Source organism: Schistocerca americana, chromosome 7 (genome assembly GCF_021461395.2).
Source record: "Schistocerca americana isolate TAMUIC-IGC-003095 chromosome 7, iqSchAmer2.1, whole genome shotgun sequence".
NCBI classification, from domain to species: Eukaryota; Metazoa; Arthropoda; class Insecta; order Orthoptera; family Acrididae; genus Schistocerca; species Schistocerca americana.
In genome coordinates, this window is record NC_060125.1 from 532,996,990 (window position 1) to 533,018,094 (window position 21,105).

General features: G+C 38.3%; 1 protein-coding gene across 3 annotated transcripts in view; it reads left to right on the plus strand.

The window, feature by feature from the left end:
• Window positions 1-6,204, plus strand: part of LOC124622267 (beta-1,4-mannosyltransferase egh) — a 255,232-nt gene extending 249,028 nt beyond the window's left edge. The window contains exons 3-4 of one of the 3 annotated variants that reach the window (XM_047147931.1): window positions 4,100-4,714; window positions 4,751-6,204. In XM_047147931.1, coding sequence (XP_047003887.1) covers window positions 4,100-4,672 — 573 coding nt within the window. In that variant the 3' untranslated portion in view covers window positions 4,673-4,714; window positions 4,751-6,204. Of the gene's footprint in view, window positions 1-4,099 lie in introns of all 3 variants that reach the window. The other 2 variants (XM_047147932.1, XM_047147930.1) reach the window with 2 other exon arrangements.
• The last annotated feature ends 14,901 nt before the right edge of the window (window positions 6,205-21,105 follow it).

Below are 21,105 nucleotides of genomic sequence, written 5' to 3' on the forward strand. Positions count from 1 at the left end.
TGGGGGTGTCCATATACTTTCGATCACGTAGTGTGTAAATGGAAACAACCTGGTCAACTGCCTTCTGCAGAGTTGGCAGATCGTCTTGACACATCCACAACTTTTAAACCAGGTCTGAGACAGATTGATAGATTGCACCTCCGCGTAGTACCGAAAGACCTTTCACATATTGTATTATTATCAGTGCCACACAGACAAATTTCGTCGTGTGGAAGCTTAAAACTAAGACATCACACTTTAAAAATATTGCCTGCTTTGCCAGCTAACTTCGTTGTAATAATTCATTCTACAACGCTTTAATTCAGACGGATTCTACGGCTTCATTGTAGTTTTTTGCATTCCATACGACCCTATTGGTGTATAGTTCCTAATCATTCAATTGAGCGGCAGTGTGCTGTTTTATATCCCACATCTCTCCATAGTGTATCTCGGACTGAGATACTGTAGCTGTTGTTGTTCCGCCGTCAAATGGGGACGCTAAACTCGGTGGCGCCTCTCTATTACTGTAGCGAGGAGTAGACTCTGTGCCGGCAACGCATCTCCATTACTTTCCCTTTCTTTTATTCCGTATCAGCTATAACAACGCACGTCAGTGTTAGCTGCACGCATCGAAGATTACACACCATACCATTCTTAATTGATAAAGTAAGCATATCTGCAGTGCCTCGATGTTTATTGAAGAGTATGGGTCTTGCTGAGTTATTTATCATGGGCGAAGATGATTTTCTGGCTGCTCGCCTTGTTTCTGCCACTGCAACGAACTCAAGAGTGGCAGAAAGTCATATGCGCCACCTGTTTATGAATCGTACGTAAGCTTTGTTCTGCGTGTTATCATATTTTCTATATTTTTCTTATCTGAGGCGAAAATTGGGAGCAACCAGACATTTGCCTAGTCGAACGTAGGGAAGACCCTAAAAATAAAAGGTTACATTTCTGTTTCTTAAGCCATTTGAGCAGGATACATCACAATTGCTTGAAAATAAACACAGTAAAGTATTGGAGTAATTGGTTTTTACATTAAAGCCAGAGCTACGCTGCATGCCAGAGTTATGATTGGCCCTGATTTTCACTTCGATAACATCATTTATTGTTATAATTGTAATTATAATTTCGAAGTGTTCGTGCTTTAGTAAATGATGAACGAAGTTTCATAGTACATCCTAACATCGGAGCTGATATTTCATCGTAGTGTGGAGTAAAATACAAACCACGTGTCGGTTTCTACTTTTCTTTATACTGGTGTAGTGACAAGTTTTTGGCCGGCGAGAAATGTACTGGAAGCAAGCACAATTGTCAAATGTTGCGCGCCTGCATACCACCAGTCATTAGGTTTGTTACCGAGCATTGTAAGTACGATCATACAGACTTGTACATGAATTATTAACAACATTACATCCTTGGCGCCACAGAGTTGAAAGATGAACGTAGAATGACAGAGTAACAACATCGATTAAATATTCCTTTGTGTTTCGTCAAGAGACGTACAAGTCACGGCGGAAGCCTGTCGTCTAGCGCCAAAGCAAAAACTGCCGCATTGCTCGACGCCTCTGCAGAGAGATGTTTTTCACTATGCGCGTTGGAGCAGCGGGCGAGCCATCTAGCGACAGCACTGAGTACGACATTCTGTGTGTGTTTACCATATAGAACCTCTCTTTTAAATACGGGGTGCACTAGTAATAGTTCTCCGCACCTCAGCTGGTTAAGTGCCATGTAAGTGCGGGAATTAGCACACGGGTGTCTCCATTTTTCTGTAGTTTTAACTTTCGCCGCGTGAAACTCTTAAATTACTGTGTCACTGGCTAGTTACTACGTTACTGGTTGCGTGTTCTTGGTCTCAGATCTTAATGTTCTTGCATACAAATTATACGAAATGCTTTGGGTTGTGTATGGTGGACGATTATTCGTTGAAGAGCTTCCCTTTCGCAGTGATTTTTATGTAATTGAAACTACTCTTGCGAGTAAGAGTACAGGCACGAAGTTAGTTGTACAGGGTTTCATACACAACCGCTACGCCTAACGCCCGAAATTCAAGTAACTTCAACGAAAAGGGAATAGATGATGATAACGTTAAATAACAGGTACTGGAAGTGGTGGCCATGGGCATCCAGGCATCGCTGACTTCGTGTAATGACTTTACTTGTGATGACGCTACAAACAAAACGCTGTAATTCTATAGGCGTGATGTTAATTTCTCTAGTAACGTTCCGTTTAAGACCGTCTATTATGCGAGTATTGTCAGCACACACTTTGCTTTTTAGTGTGCCCCGCAAATAAAAAACACATTGTGGTAAGTCCAGAGACCTTGAGGGCGAGAGTCCCCTACTGACAAGTCTGTCTTCATGGAACACGTTGCTGATGTGGGCCATACTTCGTTTGGGTTTATGAGCGGTTGCTCCATCTTATTGGAATACTGCGTAAAACTTCTCTGCATTTGCTAATTGTGCATAGAAAGAGCTCTACATCTCTGACAATGTTAAAGGTGTAATTGAAAAATATGGGGCCAGTAATGCGGATGCCGGACAACGCACACCAAACACTTACCATCTCAGAATGGAGAGGTTCTTCTTGCAGAATATGTGGGTTGCTCTGCGATTTAATATCTGCAATTCTGGGAGTTTACCTAAACTGACAGAGGAAACCAAGACTCATCTGACATGAAGCAAAGCAAGGGGCCTTTAGCAAGCGATGTTAACAGCCAGTTACAATACTGAACTGTTTTCCTGATCCTGAAATTTCAACTGTTGCACCACTCTCACACGATAAGCGTTTAAATTTATATCTTTTAGTACACGAGGTGCACCAATTTGCTGCGATAATCTCCTTACCGACTTGCGCTGGCTTGAGAAATCTGTTTATAATTGCAAGAGTTCTCCCTATCGGTAGCCTGTTCCTATCTATCTCTTGAATAGTGCAGGTCGTGGGGAATTTCTTAGCAGGATACGTCACTTGAACAATTTCTTTACATTCCTTGGGACCTGTCTCTTTCTAATACTCCACAATATCGATCCGCTGTTATAATGCAAAGTGCCCCATTTCTGTAACAACTCAACAATGCGAGCTTCTCACAGCTTCTGACCCAACGAACACACACACACACACACACACACACACACACACACACACACACACACACACACACACACACACACACACACACACACCTCCCGAATGGGCCATGAAGGCCCAGTGGTACCGACGGCCACCGTGTCATGCTCAGCCCACAGGCTAGACTAGAAACGGTCCGGTACGTTTTGTTCAAATGGTTCAAATGGCTCTGAGCACTATGGGACTTAACATCTATGGTCATCAGTCCCCTAGAACTTGGAACTACTTAAACCTAACTAACCTAAGGACATTACACACATCCATGCCCGAGGCAGGATTCGAACCTGCGACCGTAGCAGTCGCGCGGCTCCGGACTGAGCGCCTAGAACCGCTAGACAACCGCGGCCGGCGCATTGCAAGTAAAGAACACCATCTGTCTTCCGACGATTTCAGTGGGTGTATTCCTGAGCACTTGCGTAACATTCTTGTACTGACTGAAAGGCAGACACACATCAAAATTCCAGCTTATCTCCCTGTCGCTGAGGATTCCGAACTCTCGAACAGTACTCAAGAGCAGGTCGCAGACGTTTTTCGAAGCAGTTGCATTACACTTTAACAGTACGAAATCATACTCTTTCCTTACTGAAAAACATTCCTAAAACAAAGAACGCTCGGAAAACAGATATGTGGTCGAGAAAACTTAGTAGCTTAAAGTCTGACATGTAAATAGCAGCAAAAGTGATTTCCGAAATTCGCTTTTCGTCTCAAAATTCTGTGCCACATAAACGTGGTGTTAAAACGCGTGTGTAATAAGCTTCGCTTAATGATGGCTTGGGCCCTTGATCTTTATAGTTGTAATATTTATAGTTGTTGGAAAAACGAATCGGTGTTGAATCCCAGAATCAATTTCGTGCACTGCCGTTGGTCACATAAATTTCGCATTCTCTGATCGTGTTTGTGTTCATAAAAGGAAACAGCTGTGTTTGAAAGTGTTGGGCGCTACGGCTTCCTTTCCTTTTGCGCAGTTGTTGAGAACGACGTTCTTGCTTCGCAGGTGGGCGCAGAGCGGCAGGTGTCCTTCGACAACGGACCGGACGGGTCCGTGGCGGAAGACTGCTTCTTCGCGATGCGCGCCTACACGCAGGGGTACTCCTTCAATTTCGTGGAGGGCGAGATGTGGGAGAAGTCGCCGTTCTCGCTGTGGGACTTCATGCAGCAGCGGAAGCGCTGGCTGCAGGGCATCCTGCTCGTGGTACACTCCCAGGCCATCCCGCTGCGGCACAAGTGGCTGCTCGCCGTCTCCTGCTACTCCTGGGTCACCATGCCGCTCTCCACCTCCAACGTGCTGCTCGCGGGACTCTGCCCCATCCCCTGCCCACCGCTCATGGACTTCGCCTGCGCCTTCATTGGCGCCGTCAACATTTACATGTACGTCTTCGGCGTCGTCAAATCCTTTTCGCTCTACCGTTTCGGCATGTTGCGCTTCCTCATGTGCATATGTGGCGCCCTCTCCACCATTCCCTTCAACATCATCATAGAGAATGTGGCTGTCGTTCTAGGCCTCTTTGGACAGAAGCATCGCTTTTATGTTGTTAACAAAGAGTTCCGGCCACCTATAACAGTGTAAAGAAGTGAGTGTGTGTGTGTGTGTGTGTGTGTGTGTGTGTGTGTGTGTGTGTGTGTGTGTGAGTGAGTGAGTGAGTGAGTGAGTGAGAGAGAGAGAGAGAGAGAGAGAGAAATCTGAAACAAGTGGAATGTGCACCTTTCTTGGTGCCCTTGTATAATGTCAGTATTTTCGTTGTTATTAACATGTGCCGGGAAGAAATTGCCCATACCCTCATCTTATCTTGCGCCGAGTGGCCAGAAGATAAGGGGTTGGTTGATCTCTGCCACCAGGCCATTGACTGCTTTGAGGGGGAGGGGGGAGTTACAAAACCAGCGTCCTATCTTACTACGGGTTGGGGTAGGTACTCCTCATTGAAGAGAATAGACTGGAACTACCCTTTTTCCATTATTCTGTTACATACATGACCTACTGTGCAGAGTTATATGCATTGTCGATTTTCAGCTGTTGTGCAGCTATTCTCTTGTTTCGGACACATCTGAAAGCTGAAGAAAATAAATGTAGTACAGTCACCGAGACAGGAATACGGTGAGACATCTGTCACCTGTTGAAGTGTCACTTACCTGTTGCACATCCTCCTGTAACAACTGTTACACTGACCCTCTCGTAAGTCGTATTTTTCCCTGTATGGGGCGCTGGTTTTCCTCGCAATGTTTACTACTGAAGCTATTTTTGTTGCACCTTTAGTTTTATTGGACAATTTTGTGATCTTGGTTTAATTTTTATGCCTCATATTGAGGCAGAGCACTGCTATGGTGATCGCATTGTCCTAGTCCGAAGTGAGACTGGCCACAGTGATTAGAGCCCTGCGTGCAGTCTCCTCTGCAATTTTTGTTGAAAGTTTCCTGTGAGCCTGCCACTTTTTTCCCAGCTTAGCTATTTCCATTAGGCCAGCCAACTTTCCGTAACTGACAGAGGTATTATGTGAAACAGACACTGCTCTGCCGTTTCTGATCTCCCGACAGATTACTTTATATCTATCGGTCCTTAAGAGTTGTCGGGGCCACGCACTGCAAACTCGAAATGGTATTTCCCAGTCATTTCTGAATTGTCACTGTCTAATACTGAATGTGATGATTGGGTGATAACTTTGTTCTTAATGTACAGATATTTAAATTTGGTGTGAAGTACAAATTGTAATTATGAAAAGTTGATAATTAGATATTTAATAAGTGAGTGGTTTATAAACACTTATCATTGCACAGTTGATTGGTGTTGTTTCATAATTTTAAATTTCACATTCAAATTAAAGATGTACTTAACTTCAGATCTGGCAGCCTAAAACTGCCAGAAGGAGCTGAAACTGTTGTGCAGTTTATAAAGAAGATAATGTTCTCTGATTTTAATTTGGGCAGTAAATGTTATACATCACATTTAATTTTTGTTGTGTTACTACTGAGGCAACTGTGGGTCCCACTTTCATCATAGCTATGTCATGCACTCCATATTTTGTGTACTTTGTGCTACTATACTCAAGAATCTTGTATCAAATGTTAAATATTGATAATAAAAAAAGTCATTTAAGTCTGTGAAAATTAAATTTCTCTTCACCTTGACTTCAGTACCAGTTTTGATTTTTAATGCGATTCCAGCTACATTAATTTTCACTTTTTGTTAGTGTGGTTCAGAAACTGCACTGTGCTGTACTCAAGGCATCATAAAAGTTTAACTCTTGGAGATATGATGCAAATTCCTTTAACTTGAAATTTAAATGCTGTATTTATATCAGGAAAAGAAAAGTAATCTCAAAATAAAAGAAACTGCTACTGACTCTACAATCAAAAATACTACAGTACCCATTCCAGATAGTTGATACCACTCAGATGCCCCTATTAATCAATATTTAAAATACTGGCCCTTTTGTATCTTGTAAATGCTGTCCTTGTAGCTTCATGTGATGGATTTGTAATATTACTTGATGCTCTCTGTTACCTATGTTTGGATTGCTCTGGAAGTCTTTGAGCTTGGAGAGTGTCTGTTTAAAAGTGGTGACAGTATTAGAAAGAATTGAAGGCAAGGTCAATATTGATGCAAGAAGTGCAGCAATTTGAAAGGTTGAATGAAATACATGTAGAACACACTAGTAATCATTTGGTTAAGTAACAGATTTACTGTTCAAAGGGTGAGACAGGAAATGGAGCTAAATGTTGATTGAATACATATGCCAGATCCTTGTAACTATTGTGTGGATGCAGTTTTTTTCCCCACAAGTCCTTTGACACAAATCACACTCCTGTTCCCTGTTTGTGCTGCAGGTAAATAAATAAATAAATTATCAGCAAAAGTGTTGGTTTCACATCATGATGCTTCACCACCTATGGCCGCCTGTCATGAACTAGTTATGGAAGGCATAAAAACTTTTAACTTGCTAACACAAAACACAACCGAATGTGCACAGATGGTAGAGGAGAAATGATTTTGATAATAGCATTTTCAAAAAGAAAGTATCACAACTGCTGCTAAAATTAATAGCATCTTGTTCATCATTGGTGGATGGAGAAACCAAAAAAGGAACTATAATGAATAAGAGATCAATTTTATTACAAATTTAAGTACTTACATTACATACAGAACAAAACACGTAAAATGTAGTTAGAACTGATGTAACATACTCAAAATATACACAAATGTAACAGAAAAAGTTAACTAATGGAATTGGATAGATAAAAAAAATTTACTCACCAAGTGGCAGCAGGAGAACACATATATAACAAGGTACTGAAATTTGGAAGCTTTTGGGGCCAGTGTCTCCTCTCGCAGAACAGTTGAAGGGGAAGAGTGGTGAAGGAAAAGGACTTTCCCTTCAACACTTCTGCCAGGAGGAGGAGTCACTGGCTCTGTAAGCTTGCAAATTTTAATAACTCTTTATATGTATGTCACCATTTAATGAGTAGATTTTTATCTGTCCAATTACATTACATATTTTCAAAAACTGAATATTTTTTTTTTTAGAAAAAGGAACTAACTGTATTATAAAACTATGCTTGCAATGCTTATTTCTGGAAACGGACTGCTTTCTAATAGCGGTACATCTGTCATTACTTGATGAAATAAAAAAGTGCCTAAACAAAATGTGCTGTACAGTGGAAAAGAAGCACACAGTGGAAATGAATCACAGCAGTTATCCTACAGATTGTAATGCTGTTTGCAGCTTACTCTGCTATCACAGGGATATGGCAATGGTGAGTAAAATAGAATACTGTTTGCTGTTTAACTATGGTTATGGTTGCTGTCCTGTAAACAAGAGGCTGTCAATCACTTTGTTATTCTTCACATGTATAACGTTATGTCAGATTTTCTAAATTCTATCAGTATTATTATCAGGCTGCCAAAATGAAGTTTTCTGTCCCACTTATACATATAAAGGAGGCCAAGCTTGTATTTACTATTTATATTTTGTAAATTCAGACATAGTCAAATAATAGATAAAATACAATCATTCATTCACACACAATGTTCTCTGAATCTCATCATGAAGGACAATGATCAGGGATGTGGAATGAGTCAAGTTATACATTAACAGGCAGAAGCAGCCAATGCAGGCTACCGTGTGAACTATACTCAGAACAAATTATGACTGGTGCTAATCTACTCACACAAATAATTATGGGAATCACGTCTAGTCTCTCTCTCTCCCTCTCCCTCTCCCTCTCCCTCTCCTTCTCTCTCTCTCTCTCTCTCTCTCTCTCTCTAACCAGTAATTTCACTTCCTCCAACACTCTTCAGCCCCTCCTTTTACTTACTGATCTAGTTTAACTTATGTAACTTTACTAATTCCAGTACTGTAGTGTGTATGCATCTTCTCATGCCTCCTTGTGGAGTATGTGAAATTTGGCATTATGAACACTGTTAGCAGTCACTGTACCAGTAAGCAAAGCAATCCAGGTTTGCCAGAATGGCAGTAGTGAGAGGTTGTATCTGGAATGATGGAATGTTGCACAGTTACAACACAAATACGACTCTGATCTGTCATCACAAAGTTGGAAAACGTGTTTCTCCCAATCTTTGGATCACTAAGATGGAGAGTGTGGGATGTTAGAAGTTGTGCTGTTTCAAAGTGCAGAAAAGATAAATTGAGTAGGGATTTGCCCATCTCAAAAATGGCAATGTTTAATTCAAAATTATATAGAAGAGATGTGGAATGTATAAGCAAGCACAGGTGACTTTCACATCATCATCATCTTCTTCTTCTTCTTCTTCTTCTTCTTCAGTTTACATCCCCTGCCTGGATCTCTTTGCAACGGAAGCCTCCATCTTTTCCTGCAGTCCCAGCTCATCTCTCATTCCACTCTGTCCCAGTCTTCTCTTCATCATACATTACCGCCAACCACTCATCCCTTGCCTCATACAAATTCTATCATGTAATGGGCCTGTTTCAGTATCCTGTCAACTCTCTTTCATTCAATGTGCCAATACCATGTTAATCTTGTCTTTTCTAGAGTCTCTTACCTGGTATTCTCTTTCACTATTTCTCTCACCATCTCATTTCTTATGCCATCCATTCTAGTAAGCCCCGTTCTGCTTCTTCAAAATTTCATCCCAAAAGATTGTATCTCGATCACCTCCCTTTCCTTCACTATCCACAATTCTGATGCATTCATGAGTCATTTGCTTACTTTTTGCTGTACATCTTTGACCAGACTGAGCTGCTTACACTCTGCAGGAAACTGTGGGTTTACATATGGCTTTTACATCATTCCTTCTACTGTCATCACTTATGACCTCAATTGTTTTAGCACCCCAGAACAAAACAAAACCTTCTACTGTCATCTATTATGCTTGAAACATTCCACTTTCTTTAGTACTTGCCCTCCAACACTTATATCTGTTGCTACTATCTCCTTATTCCTCACTGACACAATCACTTCACACTACTTTGCATTAAATTTCCATCAATATTGTTCCACCACTTCCTCCCATACATGTAGCCTTTCCTACACTGTTGCTTTTATATTTTCATCTCACATTCATAGTGTCACTCACTCCTGTCATTACCTCATTGATTTTTCTGTTAAGGCCATTCTGTTTTCCATTCTCCTACTTTTTAAACAACTCACACTTCTTTGATACGTTTCCTCCATTCTTCTCAAAGCTAACCTTCAAATCCCCCCTTTTTGAAGGATTTTCCGGATATTTCTCCTTTCCACATTATTATATGCCTTCTCAATGTTCAGGAACACTGTTACCGAATACTTATCATATTCATAGTTTCGCTCTCGGAGCTGCCATACACAGGAGTACACTGAGGCAAAATATAAAATCCAATGCAGAGAAAATGTACAAGAAGATAAATAGATGTCTTCACATTTGACCACAGGCTCACAAATTTTATAAGTGATTTCATGGTTAATAGATTAGAAGTATATGTAATATTGGATATTTATTATCTGGATCTTACAACCACACCTGTTTGACCTCTGCTGTGAAACTTCTGAAATAAAATTAATCACTTTGAGAGTTGATTCTCAAAGTACGGCAATTGCTGTTAAGTTTGACCTGAGAAACACCAGTATAATAAAACAAATAATTAATGACTTAAATTATGATGGGCAAACTCTGTGAACAGTAGTCTAATATTTTACAAATTATTTAAACAGCAACAATCAAACATGGTTTCAAAAAGTCATAGACTAAAGGTGATGAACTGCACTGCTTAGAAGGTGGTAAAATGGATTTCAAGAACAGAGCAAATTCCCAGGTACTGATGGTAGGAAAAATTTTGCTACATAGTTACGCATTACACCCATTATCATTCATCCTCACTGGCAAGTTGTTGATCATCATGCTGGAATAGGAAAGTGAAAAGTAAACTTTTAAGCTGGTATGATACGAATTCCATGTAGATATTATTTTGCTTTCATAGATGGCTTGAGCAACACTGGAAAGTTCTTACTTTGGGTGGGTTTTCTACTACAATCAGATTAGATTAAATACAGTATTCATTATGTAAAGCCAAAGTGAGCAGATTTTTCAGGATTTGGAACATGACAAAAGACAAAAATTCATAATACATATTTACAAAAGAAGTGTCATGCAAATATTCCTGGCACAGATTCTAAGTGAGATCATTCTTGAAGATAAGAACAGCATAAAAAAAGTTATACATTTGCTCATTTGCTTATGAATTAAAGAACTTGTAATGTTTTATGTACTAAAGTACATGAGATAATTACAAGGCTATTGTAGTTGAGCATTGTCAAAAACAAAAACAGTTTACATACAAAGATGACACTACTACTCTGAAGAAAATGCTACTGGCCAGAAACACATTTACACCAATGGCAATGTATCTGTTAAAATGAATAGTGATACTTACATATGTTAAATAAAACTTAGCAAAACATTATAACATTGTTCACAGTGCTCAAATATAAGTACAATTTGACTGGCATGAGCAGAGTGGCTTTACTGAGACCTTGTTATTGACTGCATTTTAGTGCTCAGATTAGTAAGATGTTAATCATATGATTATAGCTTAGATTAGATTAGATTAGATTTACTTTCATTCCAATTGATCCGTAGTGAGGAGGTCCTCCAGGATGTGGAACATGTCAGAAAAACAACAATACATGACAAATATTTAAACTAAAACAAATAAGCTAATGTACCATTCCACAGGTCCCAAGTGGAATGATCGTCATTTTTTAATGAACACTAAGAGTCATTTTACAAATACTATTGCACTGAATTTAAAATAAAAAAGTTTTTTATTTATTTATAAGGTAAGAAACATGTAATACAACTACTGTAATACTTATTTACAATGAACACATTACTGCACTGAAATGGTGCAGAAGTTAGATTATACTTACACACACACACACACACACACACACACACAAATTTTCAGTGAACACATTACTGCACTGAAATTGTGCAGAAGTTATGTTGTACTTATATACAAATCAGTTGGTTTTCCTCAGAAATTCATCAATGGAGTAGAAGGAGTTGGCCACCAATAAATCCTTTAGGCTTCTCTTAAACTGAATTTCATTGGTTGTTAAGCTTTTTATGGCTGCTGGCAAGTTATTGAAAATGTGTGTTCCTGAATAATGCACACCTTTTTGTGCAAGACTAAGTGACTTTAAATCCTTGTGAAGATTATTCTTATTTCTAGTATTGATTCCATGAATTGAGCTGTTGGTTTGAAAAAGTGATATATTTTTAATGACAAATTTCATTAAGGAATAAATATATTGGGAAGCTGTAGTTAGTATCCCTAGTTCCCTAAACAGGCTTCTGCAGGATGTTCTTGAGTTCACACCACATATAATTCTTACTGCACGTTTTTGTGCCCGGAAAACTTTAGCTTGGGTAAGCATAGTATGCCAGCTTTTTCATTTTTATATCCCCTATGTCTGACAAAATTCGCATTGCAAACAGAGATTTGTTAAGACGCTTCAGCAGTTCTGTGGTGTGCTCCTCCCAGTTGAATTTATTATCAAGCTGTAATCCCAAGAATTTAACACCGTCCACTTCTTCTATCTTCTTGTCATCATATGTTAGACATATACTCTTGGGACACCCCTTACAAGTTCTGAACTGCATGTAGTGTGTTTTTTCAAAGTTTAGTGACAAAGAATTGGCTAGGAACCAGTGATTAATGTCTACAAATATTTTATTGGCTGATCTTTCTAAGACTACACTTGATTTGCTATTTATTGCAATGTTTGTATCATCAGCAAACAAAACAAACTTGGCATCTGGTAATGTTACTGATGAAAGGTCATTGATATACACAAGAAAAAGTAAGGGCCCCAAAATGGAACCTTGTGGGACCCCACATGTAATTAGTTCCCAGTTGGATGATGCCTGATAGCTTGATACATGTCTCTTTCCTAATAACACCCTTTGTTTCCTGCCAGAGATATAAGATTTGAACCATTTTGCAGCATTTCCTGTTACACTATAATATTCTAGTTTACTTAAAAGGATATTGTGATTTACACAGTCAAATGCCTTTGACAGATCACAAAATATACCAGTTGCCTGCAATTTTTTGTCTAATGAATTAAGTACATTTTCACTGTAAGTGTAGATAGCCTTCTCAATATCAGAACCTTTTAGAAATCCAAACTGTGACTTTGACAGTATGTTATTTGAGATAAGATGGTTATAAAGACGACTGTACATTACTTTTTCGAAAATTTTTGAGAATGCTGGCAACAGTGAAATTGGACGGAAATTTGATGCTATTTCTTTATCTCCCTTCTTAAACAGTGGCTTAACTTCAGCATATTTCAGCCATTCGGGAAATATTCCACTGATAAACGACTGGTTACACAGATAGCTTAATATGTTACTTAGCTCAGAATCCCATTCTTTAATTAACTTTGTTGATATTTCATCATACCCACTAGATGTTTTTGATTTTAAAGATTTTATGATGGACATTATTTCTGTTGGGGTAGTGAGGGTCAAATTCATATTATGGAAGTTACTTGAAATGTCTGGTCTAAGGTAATCCATAGCAGCATCTACCGAACCTGACAACCCCATCTTTTCAGTAACAGTTATAAAATGTTTGTTAAAAAGTTCTGCAACACTATACACATCTGTCACCAATGCATCATTTACTCTTAATGCTATTTGTTCCTCTTCATGTCTGGTTCTACCGGTCTCCTCCTTCACTATATCCCATATTGTCTTTATTTTGTTATCTGATATGACTATCTTTTCCTTGTAATATATTTGCTTTGACATCCGTATTACAGTCTTTAATATTTTGCAGTATTTCTTATAATGTGCTATAGCATCAACATTGGAAATGTTTCGGATTGACAGATACAGTTTTCTTTTTGTTTTACAAGATACCCCTATTCCTCGAGTAATCCATGGCTTCTTTGTAGACTTTGCTCTAACCTTGGTAAGTTTTGGGGGAAAGCAGTGTTCAAATAAGGTAAGCACTTTATTAGCAAAAATGTTATATTTTTCATTCATGCCATGAGCACTGTAAACATCAGTCCAGTGAATGTCTCTGAGGAGTGTCCTAAAATAATCAATTTTTGGCTTACTGATTACCCTCTTGAGCTCAGATTTAACAGATTTTATATCCTGTTCAGTATTAACATTTAACAGAAGGAACTGCATGTCATGGTCTGAGAGGCCATTGACTATTGGTTTTGTAATATAATTTTGTTCATTTGACTTTTCTATAAAGATATTATCAATGGCTGTTTGTGAGCAAGTGGTTATCCTAGTGGGGAACTTTACTGTGGGAATTAAGTTGAATGATAGTGTTACTAACTCAAATAGGTTCTTATTGGGAGAGTCTTTAAGGAAATCTACATTGAAATCACCAGCAACCACTATTTCTTTGTTTTTGGTTGTTAAATGGGCCAGTACAGCTTCAAGGTGGTTTACAAACAGATTAAAGTTACCTGCAGGTGCTCGATATACACTTAATATTATGAGAGATTTTTTGTGAAAATCTAATTCTGTTGCACATGCTTCCATATGCTGTTCTAGGCAAAATTTATGAATGTCTATGTTCTTAAATTTATGACAGTTCCTGATGAATGTGGCAACTCCTCCTTTCTCCATTTCTGATCTACAATAGTGAGATGCTAACCTAAACCCTGTAACACTTAAAAGTTCTATACCAGTGGTCACATGATGTTCAGAGAGGCAGATTATGTCAGCTGGGTTTGAAGACTCTAATTCATCTATGCAGATAGTTAATTCATTAATTTTATTTCTCAGTCCTCGAATATTTTGATGCAATAAAGATAGCTGACATTTCACATTGACTGACTTAAAATTGGATGGAGTTAAAATATCTGCTGACAGTTGAAAATTCTTAACCAATGGCTGTTTATGTTGATGTAATAAGCTGGAATTATGTTTTTTGATTTCTTTCTCAAACTGAAGGTTTGTCTCAGTTCTAACCTCTCTTAAAATTTGTTTTCTTTCTGTCCTCCCTACCCTAAAAAAGGGTCTTTTCTGAATCCTATAACCACTGGTATTTTACCACTCATGACAGTGCCTCCCCCCTTTAACTTTCCTGCTATTTCCCCAGCCAATTTACCCTTCCCCTTCCTGTTGAGGTGAAGGCCATGCCTAGTATAATCCCACCTACTGACAGAATCAACATGAACCACACCAATGTGTGACCCCGCACCCGACATGAGCAGCCGTTCCAGCTCCAAATTAACTCTCTTGACAGAAGAGTTCAAATGAGGTCGGTCATGGCGCCCAAGAACAGATACAAACTCAACACTGGTATGCCTCGATGCTGATGCAATCTTCGCCAGGTCACACTCTATGCTGTACCCAGGATCTCTGTCAATACTGTTACCTGCCCCACCCACTATAACCACGGTGTCTTCCTTAGTGAAATCTTTGCAAAGTGATCCTAAATCCTCTGTCACCTGCTCCAGACCAGCACTAGGTTTAAAAAAATTGGTGACCTGGTATTCTGATCCTAGTTCATCCTGCAAGAGTTGGCCAACACCTCTTCCATGGGAACTACCTAACAACAACACTTTCTTTCTCTTTACTGATTTCCCTACATTCTTACTTTTCAATTTGCTGCTGAAAGTTTGTTGTGCCCTGTCTACACCTGTAACTGCTTGAGGCTCACCAGCTTCTAACTGAAGCAACAGGTCAAATCTATTTTCCACATTCACCATAAAGCTGTCAGACAAAGTTCTAGGCCTGTTCCTCCTGTTGCCACTTCCCACCTCTCTTTACCCTTCTCCCTCCTTAACCTGTCAAGATCTCCCCTGGCCTTGTCTAACTCAGCCTGAAGGGCAGCAATTTTCCCCTCCTGTTCCAGTATCTTCCTATCTCTACTACAAATCCTACAAAACCACTGATGAGTCTCATTTACTTCCCCTATTCTGAAACTTCCCAGCAGATGAAAACGGTGTGGCACTTAAACTCGGGACCTCGACTTTCGTGGTGAATGCTAGAATCAACTCGGCTATATGGGTATGACTTACAACATTCTTTCATAGCTTTATTAATGCCAGTATCTTTCTCCTACTTCCCAAACTTAATAGAAGCTCTTCTGCAAGCTTTCCCATACTCTTGTTGAAGTGAGGAGAAGAGATGAGAGAAAATATATTAGCCAAGACAAGAAGGGGAAAGATAAAATTGAGAGTAATTTACGAATGAAGGGGCCAAACGAATCTCAAGAACAGAAAGACAAAATTCTCACCTAGGAAGTTTTCAGATACTGGAGCTGGAGTAACACTCCTGGGGGAAGGATAGTATGAAAACCATGAAAAATTATTTACTATAAATGGAAGCTAATTCTTAGTGGAAGTTTTGACTAGCAAATGATGCAATATGAAGCCAAATAAAGAATGTATAAACTAGTGCAGTAGCATATATGAAATCTTTTAAGAGCACCAAAGCATATCCACCTCTAGGGACTGAATGACAAGAATTTTCATCCCTCTGTTTCCCAATAATTTGGAATATGGCTGTATAAATCAAGATTAAAAACCAAAATGCAATGCTGTGGTAATGGCAGTGACAAGATTTCAGTGTTGAAAAAAATTGTTACTGACATATAATGGCACATTTTGGAGTATTCCTTTTGTTTTGCAAGTTTTCATAACTGAAATGTTTTTGTAGATGCTGAATTCATTTATTCCTGAATCTGACAGAAGAACCTACACAAATTGTACTCACAACCAACAGCTTAGAGACAGCTGCTGTACTTGAGAAAATGTGATCCTATTGCTATTGTAATTTGAATAATTTGAGTGTCACTTTGAAACATTACTGACCTGTTTGCCTTGTTTCAAGTATCCTCTCTGGTTTAACAATAAAATAGATGCGGACATGAATTTCCACTAAACAAGGTGACATATCAGAAATTTAATGAATAATCAGTATGAAATTATTGTGACAGCCACGCAAATGAAGATCAGCTTTCAGTTTACACTCTTCATTACTTTTCACATAATCACATCAATAACTTATACAAACAGAGTCTAACTTATTAATACGAGTGGTGATTAATGCCAGTTTTGAGTTGGTGCTGTCTGACTGAACTTGAATGTGGCTTCACAGTCGCTGAAGTTTTGCCTGTTTGTAGCATTTTCTGTGATGCTTATTTAAATATGCACACACATGAACTTTTCTACAAATTATTTACACTATGTTAAAATTTGGAATAATTACATTTTTAGTAATGACTAAATGACAGGTATCACAGGTAGTACGTACACACATTTAGAAATTAAATATGTGAATTTTTTGAACTGTTGACTACGTATACTTTAAAAGACTTTATTACTAAATTCAACTTTTGTAGGTAAATTTTTCAGTGTGCAAATTTCTCTTATTTCTAACAAAGCCCACAAAGATTATTCCAAAAACGATTCTTATTGAAGTATTTTCTCAGTACACATGTAAATAAAAAATAGCCACAAAACATAAACACTGGATCTTGGAAAGGTTTACAGGATGCAATTTGTGTTGCTTACGAGAACTACATTTTTTGGCTTGGATAAGGAAGCACGAAAAGAAATTAATATCTGTGTTTAGGGTGATATTGGAGTAAATAGAGCTATTTCAGCTGGCTATGTTTCAACTTGAATGGTAAGTCATTGATTCTCATACCGGCCTTTTGCATGACAGACGTGGTATCTATGCAACTGACCAGATTGGTAGCACCTGACGTGTAGGACACACCATCTCGGAGTTCATGCAAGCTCTGGTATTATCACATTCCACAAAGTTAAGAGTGTACCACGTGTACTGTTATTTGTGGGAAAACTACCACCAGAATCTACTTCTGTGGGTGGCAACATGTTGATGACAGGCATTGCCATTAACTGTTGTGAACCGTAATTGAGAACACACATCCACAATGCAGCAAATCAATTGTCAGTTCAGTGTTAAATAGCAGCAACCATTCTTTTCACTTTCACATCTTTGCTATGTGTACAAAAGGCACTGCCACACACATGTACTGCACCTCTATTCTCTGACTTTTACAAGGCATAGAGACTGGCATGGGCATGTGCATGTGAACATTGTCTGGAAAAAGGTTTGTCTGGACTGATGAGTTGTGATACATGTTGGCACACTACAGCAACAGTATAAAGGTATACTGAAAGTCACATGGAAACTATACATCCCATGTGCCAATGGGATACCATCTGAATAGGCCATACAGGTATTTTTGTGAGAGAAATGTTTACATGGAGTGTAATGGGCATCTCTGATAGGTTTGCTGTTTTTGTGAATGAAGCTGTCTAGCTTAGTTGATAACATGGTGTCCCAAGAGGAATGGTCAGTATTCGGGTATATGACAGAAACGATCATTTGAAGCAAAAAAGTCTAATAAACATGGGCTCTAAATTGCACACCTTAACAGCTAAAGTGTAAAGTAACATATAGGTGTGGCTTGCAATCGTAAAAGAATAATGTCATGGTACAAAACAATGTTTTTTGTGATTAGTGCACTTTATGGAAGTGTACTTGTAAAAATCATATTTTGCAATTGAAATTGTAGTATTTGTAGTTTGAAAAACAAAGGGAACATATTCTCCACCAGCACAACTCTTTATTACCACTTGTATTTCTGTAAACTTTAAGAGACAGGTTTACAGCTGATGTTCTACTTAAGCATAGGTTTTATTGTAACTGACTTTGAACTTTATTGTATATGTTCTAAGTATTGGTTAGTGAATGCTCTACTTTTTTACTTTTTCTGACTAGTAGTATATACATTGCACCTCTCAGTCATATATTACTTTGATGTTAGTTATATAACTGATGATGGGAGTAGCCAAAACGTACTGACCAATACAGGTATATTACCTGATATAAACAGCTTTATTCACAATGAAAATTTATAATGATTGTAGACTCCTTTAGGCTGTATATTCCATTTATTAATAGATATGCTCTTGTGTTTCACTATTGAATAATATGGGATCCTACAGTTCTATCATGTATATCAATTTGTTCACCTAGAGCACACAAGAAGTGATCTGTCCTTTCAGCTAGATAATGCATTATCATATCACCCCCCACATGGTATTAGAAACATTTGAGAAACACTCTGTGGACATCTGTGCTCCCATGTTCTCTGACATCAATTTTGCTGGGTACATCTGGGACCCATTAGTGAGAGGTGTGCCTTGGACTGAGCTCAGACCAATCTTTGTGAACTGTGGGTAGCACTTCAGCAATTCTGGATCAGCATGGCTCCCCAACATTCAGTGTTTTAGTGAATTCCATGCTACAATGTGTTGCCACTGTCATCAGAACAAAATGGAATGCTACACACTGCTTGCCAAGAGTCCATAATTAAACTGCCCATGAGTATAAGCATGTTTAAAAATTCAACAGATTTGTTGGCTTTTTCCCCACTTCCATCTCCATACAAGTGACAACTCTGTCATGACACTACTGTATCTCTGTGTTGTGTCTTTCTTTGTCGCATTCTTACAAATACTATTTGCTCTAGAAAGAAGAAAAAGATAATTCTGTGAACTCCACCAATTGATTTGATTCCAAAATATGCAAGTGCACAGAAGATCACACACTGAATTTCTTATCCTTCATACTAGCACTGTCAAGTGATATCATAACCTGGTAAATTCATCCCTTTCCAACAGCAATTGGAATTACTGTAGACATAGCTACAATCTAAAATGAAACAGTCTGTGATGGACAAATTGTTCTTGTTCACAATGAGCAATCATTAAAAGGATATAAAGCAAGAACAGTTTTTAATGGTTAAATTGTGATGTAAAACGTATTTTTCAGGTAAAATACAATGGAACTAATATAAAAGGTTTGTAAAAATTTAGGTACATGTTAGATAATGACCACTGAATCCTACCACCTTACACTTCAGTGGCAAATGAATTGCATACATTACAATCATTGAGCATTGCTGCGTGCACCACAATGGGGAAATCATTATTATTATTTTAATTACACATAAGGTGGTATCAGTTTTTTATAGGCATTTAAGTTGTACTTCCAAAATGCTGGATTTTGCATCACAGCTGTTACTGATAACTGCGCTATTGTACACACACAGTTCCTACTGTAAGTATGTACTGTGAAAAAAGAATGATAAAGTTATGAAGTCCAAACTTGTACTAGACTAATAGTGCTTTCCAGGTTTCCACTGAAATTGAATATTCTACTTTTGTGCACAGATGTTTGGTGAGTGACATACAATGTGAAAACTTGATTATTGAAATTTTCAGTGCAAAAATGTAATGAACAGTTTGGCAGGAACTCCTGGAGAAATCACCGATGAGTTACATCAAGAAAATATCTTAAAACTCTTTACTGTAATTGTGTCCTCATTCATTTGACAGCAATTAGTTTTCAGATCATATTTCAGAAACAGATGATAATACTCATATTCATCCCCATTATCACTCATCTCTCACTGTTATTGTTGGAGGATAAGTAATGTGTCACAAGTGAAGATGGCCTGAAGGCAATACCTGATGAAGTTAAGGTTTACACAGAAAAGACATTGGAAAGTTGAAGTTTTATGCGAAGATAACAATGTTGATTTCCTCTTACACACTACTGACTGTGTTCAGTCCAGAGTTACTAATTTCCAGTTTTAGTTTGTTTCCAACAGGGAATAGGTAGACATGTATCAATAGTTGGTAATTGATTTCTAAATCCAGCTAACATTCATGAAATAGACGAGTCCCATTAAAAAGTGGTTTGTCTGTCCATTATTATCAAATTGCAACAAGAAAGCTTCATCATTAATTATGTTAAGAAGGGCAAAGTACAGTTCCAAAGAACTCCAGATACTGCCTCAATCCACACTACTCAGGAAGAATTTACTGGATGCACAACAGGAACAAATTTGCAAGGACACACAAGACGCGAGAACTTGATTCTTACCTGAAAGTATTCGTGGAAGTCACTGAATCCAGTTTGATTAGGGGCAATTACAGTGAAAGCTAAGAGAAGGTGTTATTAACGTTTGGGATCAAAGTATCTTGTGCTAGGAAGAGAGAGCCTTGTTTAAAAAGACTTACAGGTGCACTGCAAATTATATTGCAAAAGTCTACACTGTATCACCAACGAATACACCTTGCACAAAAGCATTACTATGTGTGAAATGAAATTAATAAATTTGGTAAGGCAAATGATGTTCATCTTACTGATGACAACAGTGAGACAGTTGATGTTAAGGTCAATTTAGTGTATAGTTGAAAACAAAGAGGGAAAAACTAGAGCATCTGTTTGTTTTATTTTGACAGGCATTGTGTACTTCACCAGCAGACATCAGTTTTGTCAAATTAATTGTTGACAATATCACAAAAATCGTTAGGCCACTGATAAGTAGTAACTCTATCATTATTATGGTATTTCATGTGAAGTGCCAAAAATACAGGGAATAATGATTGTAGACAACTAAGGGTAGCAAGAATGGTAACAGGTTTGTGTGACCTGTGGGTGAGTGTCACAGAGATATTGAAGAG